At 48.9% G+C, this 12256-nt stretch overlaps 1 protein-coding gene across 1 annotated transcript; it reads right to left on the bottom strand.

Annotated features, from left to right (window-relative positions):
- Positions 1 to 6759: 6759 nt before the first annotated feature.
- On the bottom strand, positions 6760 to 9669 carry CCL16 (C-C motif chemokine ligand 16). Its single transcript, XM_077165119.1, has 3 exons — positions 9480 to 9669; positions 7435 to 7555; positions 6760 to 7038 (listed from the first exon to the last, which is right to left on the bottom strand). Exons 1-3 carry the CDS (start codon positions 9553 to 9555, stop codon positions 6873 to 6875), a joined length of 363 nt encoding a protein of 120 aa, XP_077021234.1. The 5' UTR covers positions 9556 to 9669; the 3' UTR covers positions 6760 to 6872.
- Positions 9670 to 12256: the final 2587 nt, after the last annotated feature.

The following is a 12256-nucleotide window of genomic DNA, read 5'->3' as shown; positions in this document are numbered from 1 at the left end:
CAATGGTGGGTTACAGAGCTTCGGAGGTGACGTGACCACTAGGGCCTCTTCTCCTGGGTCCATGGCTTCTGTCTTTTAGGGAGTGAGGTCTTTCATTAGCATTTGGGGACTGGTGTGCAGAGTGGTGTCTGTGAAGAAAACTGTGAAGCCAGCTGGGAGGCAGCGCAGTGTAACGGTTAGGGGCACCTACACGGAAGCCGAATCCCAGCTCTTCCCTGACAAGAAACAGATGGTTCACTCAGAGGGAGAGATTAAGAGAGCTTAATGAAAGGAGAATTTGCAGAGGTGTGGGATGGGCTTAGGGAAACCAAAACGGAACAGAGACACATCCTGGGTGGCCAGCAACGGTGCCGAAGCTGCTACCATCACAAGGGCCAAGGGAGGAAATGGTGTAACCAAAATCTAGTGAGATGTGGCTGTAAAGTAGGGCTGCCCCACAGGGTCTGAGACCTTCAGAAGATGAACACAGTCCCACTAAGGGGATACATAACCCACGCTTTCTCTCCTTCTACCTCCTGCTGTGCCGCCCATGGGCCAAACCCAACAGGAGCCAGGGGAAAGGGAGCCCAGTTGATTTATTCTATCAGGGTGCCTCTCAGGGCACAGAGCACAATGGAAGAAGGGGGAGAGTGGATGGGGGGATGGGTGGAGGCCAGGAGGGAGGGAGAAGAGATGGAGGTGTCAAATGGAGAATATTCAGCATACCCTTTACAGTTATTTGACCCTGGGCAATTTTATAAACCTATCAGTCTCACTTTCTTTATATGTAAGTGGGGATAATTTCACTTACCTCATGGGGTTGCTGTGCATGTATAACATAGCACAGTGCCTGATGCCTTATAAATTCAGGGAAAATAGTAGCCTTTGATCTTATTTTAGATTGGCTTCCGTCTTTCTTGTGAACTCCCCCTTCCAGGTGCACTCTCAAGCATGTCCGCAGCAGGGCAGCTCAGCCTTGGCTGACATTAGAGTCACCCAGGGAAGCTTTAAACAATGTTAGTGCCCAGGCTATACCCCAGATCAATTAAGGAGAAAAACTCCCTAGGGGTGAATGCAAACAGCTGTATTTTATGAGCTCCCCAGGGCTTTACAACCGAATTTGTGGCCAAAGTTGAGAACCTGCGTGGTAGCACTCAGATCTGCTGAATGGGATTCCTCATCAGAGCAAGACTTCTAGGTGACTTGCAGGAACAACAAAGTCTGAGAAGGTCTGCTCTATAGGAAAGTCAACTCATACTCACCTTAGGCGGAGCAGGGAAAAGGCTATTTCTTCTAAGGGCATCGTGAGCTCAGTGTAGACTGAAAGGCTTGGAACTCGCTTAAGTGGAAGGCAGCATGGAGAGGTGGGAAGATGTGGCACCAGGGGGAGCTATCTCAGCAGCTGGGCTTATGCAACAAGCGGGTTTTTATATTATAGATCCTACCAGGTTTGAGAGCCCTTTAAGGAACGCACAGAGACTAATTATTGTGGCTTTATACCACTAGGTGGCGCTGGCCACTGCATTTCCTAAGGTGGAGTCAGCCCAGACCGGCCTCTCAGCATCAACCGGGGGAGGGCAGCTTAAAATGACGGCCCCGTGGGAACACTTTCCTGCCCCAGCCTTCTGATTTGCAGCCAGAAGGGCTCCATTGCTTTGACTTCCGAACTTCTCCAGGCTTCTGGAATTTCATGGTTAGACATATAGAGAGGCCTCCAGGTGCAAAGGGTCCTGTAGAGGCAGGGTACATTAGAGGCGGTGGTCCCTGCCCTCTAAGGCAGCCTTGCTCTACTGGGTTCACCGGACCGAAGGCATGCATTGAACTACCTCCTCTCCTTTGTGTCTAGAATGGTACTAGTGAAGTGTCATCCTTAGGGGAACTGAGAAAATAACCACCCAGTTCAACTTCTGTGTCTGTGGTTCAGAGGAGAAACCTCATGTATAGAGCCTGGAGGTGTGATGACTGGGTTCTGGGGTCAACTTGGCCAAGTGATGAGGCCCAGTCGTCTGGTCAGGCAAGCACTGGCCTGGCCACTGCTGCAAGGATATTTTGTGACTGGCTGATAAACTGGAAGGCTGGTGTATTAAATCCTCAGTCAGTTGATTGCATCTGTGGCTGATTACATCTGTGATCAACTAAGGTGTGTCTCCCACAATGAGTTGAAGGCTTTTAAGGAAGAAGATAGACTCTTTCGCTGCTTCTTTAGCCAGCGAGCCCCTCCTGTGGAATTCATCCAGACCCTTCATAGGAGCCATCAGCTTCACAGCCTGCCCTATGGATTTTATACTCCTCTGTTCCCACAGTTGCATAAGAAACCTTAATAAATCTCATATTTATAGACCTCTCCTGTTGGTTCTGTTTCTCTAGAGAACCCTGACTAACACACAGGAGGTCTGGGAAGAATCAAGGGGATGGGAGGGGTGAGTTCTGAGTGTGTGCTCAGGGTGGCCGTAGCTGTGCGCACAAAACAGTTTCTTGATTCTGCCATTCCTGACACGGGGGACCAGGTGGACGCTGCCAGGGGTTACCATTTGCAGGGCCTGGGGCAGGAGGACACCTGGATGCCCACATGCTGTCTGATTATTCAAAAGTCGTGAATTGGATTAACAGTGCAGTAAATAAAATGTTTTATCTTCCTATCGCTACAAAAATACCTTCCTAATGACCCAGAAAGCCAGGTTTGAATTTAGAACTCTCATGTTCCTTGGCGCTGCGTGTTGGAATGGGGCCCTGCATTGCTCGGGTTCCGTGTGGATACCCCAGCCTGCAAGTCCGAGCACGGTTCCCTCCCACCCCCACAAACAGGCGCCCCTTAGCCACCGTCCGTGGGAGAACTGAGAAAACCATCACCCAGGTGAACTTCTGTGTTCGGTTTGCCTCCTGGGCCCTGCAGAAGGACTGGCCCAGGGATGACGCCTCATAGGCCCTGGGAATTCCACGGGCTATAAGGTGGGAGGGGAGCCCTCCGGGTGGTGCATCCCGTTGGCACCTTGAACTGGTCTTCCCCTGGCGGGAGGCCCGGGACAGGGTGGGGGAGGTCCTCCTGGCCGGGTGTGAGGGCAGAACTGCCCGCTGGCTCCAAAGCCATTACTCTCTCTGCTTTAGCTGGCACTTTTAATGGATAATGAGAGATAGGAGCCATGGGTTTCAAATTCCCACAAAGACGAAGAGCTTTGCTCCTTCTCCCTATTCTTTTAGGAAAAGTGAGCTATTCTTTAAGGACTTTTACTATGAAACTTGGGGAAGGAACTCTGAAGTTTACTGTTCCTAATATCTGGGGTATGGTAACGCATGAATCATGCATTTGCAGCACTGGCATTTTGAAAAGTTCTTTCGTTCTTATTTAATTCTCCTCTCTTCCTTTCTTCACTCTTTTTCTCTCTCCCTCTCTCCTTCCCTTCTCTCTTTCTCCCTTCTAAATATATACTTACTGAGCCCTTGCTGAAATCCAGGTTTCTCTGGTTAGTGAGGGGTGGCTGGGTTCTTTTCACTCCCCCAATCCTACAGTCTGGGGGAATCCAGAGCTGCCCTGAGATCTCTGTGAATCCCCGAGGAATTGATGTCTCTCCAGCTCTTCCTTGTTATGGGGGGCCCTGTCTCACTTCTGTGTTAGCTGCATGTGGAATTAGCTCTCTTGTCACCTTCCCCAAAACTTCTCACATCAGCTTTTCCAGGAGCTAAATAGCTGGTGGAAGTTTCGGGGTGTTGATGGGGGGGATTATGCTGCTCCCCCAACTCCTCGGGCTCTCGGGGACAAAACCATTCCTCCTCTTGGTTCGCTCACAAGACTCCAGTCTATACCCGTGTCCTTGGGGGCGTTTCTGACCTAACTGGGGCCACCATGGCATTTCCTCCACAGAGATTGTTTCCTTCCTGAGAAGATTCTTGTACTAGCTGCGAAGAGAACACAAACACCTTCCATGTTATAAGAATGTGTGTTCTAGACCCTGTGCCTGGGATGGGATCGTCACCACAGGCCGGTCAGGAATTATCAGGCACAGCTTCCAGACGAGGGCCCGGGGCTTGGGTTGGTTACAGGCATGGCAGAGTAACAGCGAGGTCAGGAGAGAGTTGGGGTCCGTTCTGTGTCTGCCAGTTGCTTCTGCCGAGTCTTCTTGGTGGGAAGCAGAGGATGCCTGAGTGGAGGCCAGGCTCTCCATGGAGCTCGGGCCCTGGGAAAGGAGGCCCTGGGCTTATCCTCAGGCCTGAGTCAGATGGCCCCAGTGCTCCCCCCACAGAGCCTCAAGCTCGTATAGAGCAGAGGCTGCTTCTGTTTAAAATATGGCCCCTGGTTCCAACGACTTTGGGCAAGTCACTCTCCTTCTCTGGGCTTTAGTTCCCTTATCGTCGCCATGAGGGGACGTGCCTTCCTGCCCTGATATTCTTTGGCCTAAAGAAGAGTCAGATGCTGGAGTAATGAGGCCAGTTTATGGCACACGCTCACATATTGCATCTGAATCCTCTCAGCATGGGGAGGTAGCTGCCACTATTGAACTGTTTTTCAGTTGAGGAAACTGAAGCACTCAGGACTTGCCAAAGGTCTCACAATAAGTGGTAAAGTTGGGAGTTGGACTGAGATTTATCTGTCTGACTCTGGGGCCAATGTTTTGAAACCGTTGCATCAATTGCCTCCCCCAAGGGCCAGCTCAGGCTGCTACCGGCCTTCAGGGGCTGTCACTGCTCACACAGATGTCTGTGCACACGTGTGCTCTCATGTAGAGGGCATGCACACACCCGGCTCTCCCGGACTCATGGTAACATTGCTTCCAGTCCTGCCAAAGCTGGCCTTAGCCTCGGTGACTCTGAGGGCATCTGGTCCAACTTCTCTGGGTGTGTGCAGGGCAGCTGTGCAGAGAGGGGAAGGGTGACCATCTCAGCCCTGAACTACTCTGATGAGGGTAAAAAAAAAAAAAAAGACAAACAATGACATTTCTACTCCTGCTTGCAACATCCTGGCCCTGGATGTGATTCTTGTTTTCAGCCCATCCTGACCGTTAAGGCCTTTGAACTCTGGTTCCTTGACTTTGATCCAGGTGCTGGCTAAGGGCTTTGAAACTTCCTGCTGTCTTGGGTGGAATATTCTGATGTTGTTTTTATCCCAACAGCTCAATTCAGGCAGCAGTGCCACCCCTGCCTCCCCCCTCCCCCTCCCATGTCCACTCTGGCCTCCGTAAGGGAAAGTGGCTGGAGCTTTGTTGGCGAGCCCCTGGAGGGAGAAGTTTGATCACATTCAGCTGTAATCTCTGGGCTTTGATGGCAGTGAGGGTGGAGAGCGAGGAGTCCAAGCTTAGAGCCCAGGCTGGGATTCAAGCAGGGGGCCCTGACCCCCTGTGGAGGGCCAAGGGCAGGAAAGTATTCTGAACATGTGGGGCAGAACTTCGGTCCCCCTCTTCCTCTGCACCTCTGTGGGCCTCTGTGGTGATTGGTGGGTCATTGTACAAAGTTAAGGTGCCTTTGGTGCAAGTAATAGAAACCAAGATCTGCTAACTCTGGCTGGTGTAAGCAAAAAGGAGATAATGGGAAAGAGGCCGGGACATCTCAGGGATCTGAAAGACTAGCTGGACCTCCAAGATGGAAGTGGAGCATCTCGGGGACCTCAGAGCAAAAGTTCATAGACCTCCTCCTTTGGGATGCTGCCAGCAACCCCATTCTGCTCCAACAGCAACCTGTCCATGTATTCCAGGTGCAAATTTCAAATCTCTGTGAGTGAAAGTCTGATCAGCCAGCTCGGATCAGAGTGTGATCAGGTGGCCGCACCTAGGAGGTTGAGCTTGGCCAGGGTGGGGAGGCAGCCTCATGGGTTTCCAACGTGGTCACTGGGGGCAGCTGTGGGGTAGTTTACCAAAACCCAACTCAGTGAATGGCCATTTTTTAGAATGATCGTTTCACCAACTTTATTTGGTTTTCTTGATCGTATAGCTTTAGTTGCCTGATTTTTGGTTTGCTTTCGTAATAACATTTTGGAAGATGTTCAATGTGATCTGAGTCAGCTTCTTGCTGCTGAAATGGAGACAGAGGGATGGAGAGAGGGGGAAGAGTGAGTATATATGCCTGGTTTTGTGGCTGTGCAAACATTCAACCTTGACAAAATCTGAAGGAAAATGTGGAGAAGTCCCTGAAAAAAAAAAACTGAGAATTTTTTATCTACCCTAGCAAAAAGGTAAAAATTAAGAATTAAGGTGGAAATGGAGGGAAATTCATTTATTTCATGCTTGAGTTTGGACTGAGAGTTTTACCCTCACCTTAATCTAGTGCTCTGTCTCTGCCTTGTGGGAAAAGGAGATCTGGATCTCTTATGTTTCGGGCACTCTCCGTACCCACGTCACCCTGAGGAAGACCGAACACTGGGGGATCTGGTAAAGCGTCTGCAGCAGGGACACAAAGATTATCGTGTGAATATTCAGAGCCTCATTCTCTCCTTGGCCTGCAAAGAAAAAGTTGTGCTGTTTCCTGGATAATCAGTGGGGGAAAGACCATAAGATTTATAATTGAAAAGAAAAGAACAATGGAAAAAAAAAATAGATCCAGAAAAAGGAGATGGATGGGCAGGAAAACCAGGAACTCTGTGGGGCTCTCACTGGGTACAGACCTGGAGACCAGAGCTGACCTGGCTGGTTGGCAAGCTGGACAGACTTATTTAGAACGACTGTCCTATTGGCATGAGGTGAGAATTGAGAACAGAGAGAGGAAGATGAGAAAGATGTTTTTGCATGTCTTAAGAATGTTTTGCCTACCTACATCCCTTACCTCTGGCATTTCCTCCAGAGACTGAGAAAACATTTACAGTCCTTTTACTGTTTTTGATGATTGTTTCTTTGAATGTGACTCTGCCTGCGTATTTCATAGGGTTACATCTCTCTTCCCAAACCTGGGCTTCCACTGAGGCCTGAGCATCATGGGGAGTTGAAGATCTGGGGTTGGCCTTTCCCTGACATAGTAGTTTTAACCCGGGCTAAGTTCCTGGGGGGAAGTAAAGGTAGATTGGGATCCTTGATGTACTCTTGGACCCAGTTCTTGCTGGGGTTGGCACAGACTTCTCGGTTCTTTCTGGTGATGAAACTGTGGAGGCAAAGTTATATTGTCATGGACTGTGGAGTTCCCTGACTGGGGTAGGGTGGGGTCCAGTCCCACCCCTGTACCTCTTGCTCACATGGGGTTGCCTCATGCTGTTTATAACATTTCCAGACCCCCCCCCCCCCACCTGGAGCACCCCAAAGACCTCCCTCTCTTGCCCAAAACCTCATCTCCCCTTCTCTCCATCCCTTCCCCACTCAGCCGAGACCCTTGGCTTGGGTTTTATGATGGTTACAGTAACAAGTGGCAAAATCTGGAATTAAACCCATGAGATTAAAGCCCAAGCCTTACCCACTCCTCTGCTTCTAGCATGAAGACGTGCATTCCTGCCCCTGGGTTCTTCTCCTCTCTCAACAGGAATATCTGCAGGGATGTACTCACATGATTGCTGGCAGGTGACAGTTCAAGGCCTTTGTGAATCCTGCCACCAGTTTCCTTGGCAATACTTTCTCATGATACTTCAGGCAGCAGACAGGTTCGGGGTTCACGGACTCAGGAATTCCTGAGGAAATCACATTTAAAGCTGGGCCAGGGAGGCAGAGTGCAACCATGGCTCCCCCCTCCCATCTCTCCTCAATTATATTCTAATTCTCTGATAGCAAAGCCATCTGTTAGCAGGGACCGTTTCTAGTTTGATGGGTAATAGAGAAAGTGAAACAGATGAATCCCTTTGGAGATATACAAGCGGAGACTTCAGCCTTCAAACTGGGCTCCATCAGGTTCCAGTGACTCAGTTGTTAATCACATTTGCCAATGGACCTGCCCTGGAGGGAGCTTTCACTCTTTGGTTATTCATTCCTTCATTTAGCAAACATGTTATATTACATGCCAGGTTCTATTGGGCTAAAAACAAGAGGACATCACAGTCACTATCCTGAAGTATCTTTCAGACTAGTCAGGACAGAAAGGGAAAGTGAAAAGGTAAAGGACGACAGAGCATGGCCACAATAGAATTGGGGGGGGCAGATGGAAAGGGAGCAGAATGAGGGCCCCCTAGTCCACCCTGGGCAGTTTGTTGAGGTGGAAACCCCAAAGTAGGTGATGCCAGGGGGAGCTGATCCTTGAAGGGAGAATGAGTGGATTTAGACAAAGGGTTGTAGGATCTGGAAGACAGAACTGCACAAAGGTCTAAAGCAGGAGAAGCTTGGGGTGTTGGACAATTGAGCTTGTGTGGGATGGTTGGAGTGCAAGGTGAGAAGGAGGGAGTGGGAAGAGGTGAAACTGGAGAGAGGGCAGGGAGGCCACCCCTTTCTGAGCTGTGGTAGGGAGCTTGGACTTTAGCCTAGAGGCAGGAGAGAGGCTGAGATCAGGGAGAAGGGTGAGAGGTGGAGCAATGAGGGAGAGGAGGTTAGAGCAGGAGGAAGGAGTGTACTGTTTAGACTTTGGTTTCAAATAATTTGGGTTGGAATTCTCACTGAATGATTTGAATCATGGACCAACTTCTTAATCTTCTAGGTTTTAGTTTCCTCTTCCATTAAATGAGGGTGAAAAGCACTCATGTCCTAGGATCATGGTGAGGATTAACTGAGACAGCGCTTGTAAGGCTCTTAGCTTTGCACACAATAAAGCTCAATCATGTTTATTATGATTAAAAGCAAATGATAATAATGATGGCACTTCTTCCACTGGAAATTATTTTCCTTTCCTTTTCTTAGACCCTCCCTGGGATGCTGGACTTGGCTGGTTGTTAGTGCTTCTCTGACTACCTATCAGTTGGGGTTACCAGGCAAGGAGGCTAGACCAGAGCCCAAGTCCACCCTCAACACCTAAAGAGTACAAATCCCTTTGTAGCCTGACCTACAACTGGTGGCAAGGTTTGGGACATCTTGAGAGCAGCATTTGGATGATTCATGCTTTAGGTGGGCAATTTTCTCTTACTTGAAGCCCGTCCCCATTGCACTGGCCTGATTGACCTTCCCAAAGAACATTGCTGCCCCCTCCCACCCACCCGAGGCACCTCTGCACACAGTCCCCATAAATAATGTTCACATCCCTGATTCTCAAAGCAAAGTCTGCAAAGACCAGGGTCAACCTGAGAGTATGTGGACAGACTACATGGTGCTCTTGACCCTTGCTCCCTAAGTGTTTATCCAGGTAGTTAGTCCAGGTTATAAACCAAGGTTGCCTAAGTGGAAAAAGAAGGGCTGTGACATGTGGAAGGGCTGAGAATAAGTCTCTTCACAGTCACGAGGCCCTCAGAGATGATGGTAGAGGTCATGGTAACAGGTAGGGACAAAGCAAACTCCGTTCTCCATACACCCCAAGAATCCTTCTTATAGCTCCCACACCTTTTGACCTCTTTCCTCATTTCTACAGACTGTATTTAATCCTAGGCTGGGGCATGGAGAAGGGAACCGTGGATCCCCCAAATGTCACCCTTCACCAGCCCCGTTCCCTCTCCAGTTTACAGGGATGAGTGGACTCACTTGGCTGACTTTGAAAAGCAGGAGGAATGGTGAGGATGAGGATGAGGAGAAAGAGGGTAGCCATGGCGACGTTCATCTTCTAGGTGGGACGAGAGAGCTTCAGAGGAGAACTGGGAGGCGAGGTCCTCCTTGCTGCTGGTCACCTGTTCTGTAGCTGCTCAGCCTTCTGGACTCTGACCACCCCAGAGCTGATGGAGGAGGAGACGTAACAGAACTTTGCCCTTGCTGAGAGGGAGGCGTGTGGTTAGGTGGGGAGCAGGGCCTGGCTCAGAGTTGAATTCAATAGGATCTGAACTCGCTTGCAGTGGAGGCACTGAAATAGGAAACGGGAAGGCAAGGCGAGTGTGTTGTGGGCCAACCACTTTGCATGCCTGTTTTATTTAATCCTCACAACTGTACAGGAAGCAGTAATTGTTCCTCCTGTTTTACAGATGAGGCCACTGGGTTTTAGAGAGGTTAAACAAATGGCTCGAGGTCACATGGGCAGGAGGTGATTCTGCCAGGTGAGGTCCCTGACACCTTCTGTACCCTGGGGAGGGAGGATTAAATAGTTCTGGTTTCCCCGAGGTGATTGGTCTCTGGGAGGTTGTGTAGAAGCAGGACTAGAGAGAGCACAGACCAGGAAAGAATAGGGTTTAGTGGCTTCTGAGAAAGATGTCCCCCAACCCCAGCCACAGGACACATGATTGAGCTCACATGCTTTCATGTCACATCTATGCCACTAACACTCTGAAGAAACAATGTGCCTGCCCCTGGGCTCCATGCGTGATGCGCAGGTGTTTGGTCTATTTGTCGATATTTTCTTTTGTCTCTTAGGAACTTCGATTCTTGGCAGGTTTCAGGTCTTGTGGGCTGAGCCCTTCTTGCTGCCCAGCCTTAATGGTCATCGACGGTGTGATCATGACCAGAGGCAGGCGTCCCCACACCGTGCACCCAACACGTGCTCCTGGGTTTCTGGAGTCCCAGCTTCTGCCCCACTGGACTTGGCTCAGGCATTGAATCAGCTTATCTCTTAGCTTGACCTGTCCGCAGTCTTCTTTCTTCATTCTGTCTTTAGACTGCCTCAGGACCTTGACCTCGGAGACTCTTGGCTGACATCTCCCCAGATGTTGGAGGGTCTTTTTAGTGAGCAATTTAGACCCACCTTGCACCCCTTTGATGGACCAAAAAAGAAAAGCAGACCCTGTGACCAGCGAAGCTACCCATCAGCACAGGTAGTTTTTCTTTCTGGAAAATTGCTGCTCAGTATCAAACCATATAAAAAGAAGTTCCTGAAATTTCAGTAGAGACTCAGATTGATGAATATGATGGAGCAGATTATGTCTATGGGGATAAGAATGACATCGCAAACTCATTATCTTTTTGTTTCAGAATGAACTGTCATTCTGAAAGAACTGTGATCTGTCACTATCTTGGATTCATACTAGCTATGTTATTATTTATTATTATTATAATAATGATGCTGATTTTTTATGCTTTTTATAAGACTCTGGTGGAGTTTAAGGAGCACATATTTAGGAATCAAACACAAGTTCACAGACTTGCTTTGTTATTTACAAGCTATGTGAGCTTGGACAAGTTGCTTAAACTTTCTGAGCCATTCTTCTAATCTGTAAAATGGGGATAATAATGTCTGTTCGATTGGATTGCTGTGACATAGAGATCATGATATTTATATAACAAGTATTTATACAGTGCTTACTATGTGCCAGGTACCTTACAAAATGCTTTACAAATATTAGCTCATTAAATTGATAACATAAGTACTATCTATCAAGCGCTTACAAGATGCCAGGCAGCACACTAAATTTTTATGTACATTACACTTACAACAATTTATATGAGCTATAAATTGGCTCATATCCCTTCCAGTTTACAATTTATGAAATTGAGGCTTTAAGAGATTTAGTGGTTTACTTAGCAGTGCAGCCAGCACTAACTCTGCTTTTAATTTTTAAATTAAAGATTTAATTAATTTTTTTTTAATGCAAAAGCTCAGCTCTTGGGTGATGAGATGGTGGCTCAGAGGCAGGATTCTTGCCTCCGTGCTGAGACCTGGGTTCGATTCCCAGTGCCTGCCCATGTTAAAAAAAAAAGCAACAACTCAGCTCTTCACCATCACTCTATTCCAGCAAGCGGCTAGTGCTCAGTCATTGGAATGAGTGATATTTAATTTTTACAACCACCCTGGCACGTATCCGTTTCAGTTATTGCTCTTGTGTCATGGAACACTGCTGGGCTGGCATACCTGCCTCTCCTTCTTTCCACCACACCGCTTTCCTAAGCCTCCAGAACAGACTATCCCTGAAACACACCACACACATTTGCTGGGCAGGCCAGCTTTGGATGGGAAATCCCTGGAAAACCTCAGGCCTTTAAGGCCTTTTACTTCACCTACAAGTGCTTTCCACCGTGCCAAGTTTGGGGCAGGAGAGGAGCTGGGATGGGGGCCCAAGGTAAAATGCGAATGTATGAGACTCTCCTGCGGCTGGGTGGGCCTGACCTCCAGAGGGCAGAGAGGAAAGGTCTTGGGTGCTGGAGAGGAGGAGGAAGGACAGTGGAGGGGCTGTGCAGTCTTGATGCCCCTCCCTTCACAGCCACAGCTGTGTCAGAGCCTGTCTCGTCCCCACCCCGTTCTCCAGATCAGATTGTGAGCGGGATTACCACAGCCCCTACCTGCTCTCTTTCCCCTGTACTCCGTCCCTGTGTCTCTGTCCACGCTGGTGTCAGTGTTCTTTCCAAGATGCAAACCTGACTCATCACTTCGCTGCTTAGAG

The sequence above is a fragment of the Tamandua tetradactyla genome, chromosome 6 (genome assembly GCF_023851605.1).
Source record: "Tamandua tetradactyla isolate mTamTet1 chromosome 6, mTamTet1.pri, whole genome shotgun sequence".
In the NCBI taxonomy this organism is placed as follows: Eukaryota; Metazoa; Chordata; class Mammalia; order Pilosa; family Myrmecophagidae; genus Tamandua; species Tamandua tetradactyla.
Note: the sequence above shows the minus strand (reverse complement) of the source record. Positions and strands in the feature narration are given on the sequence as shown.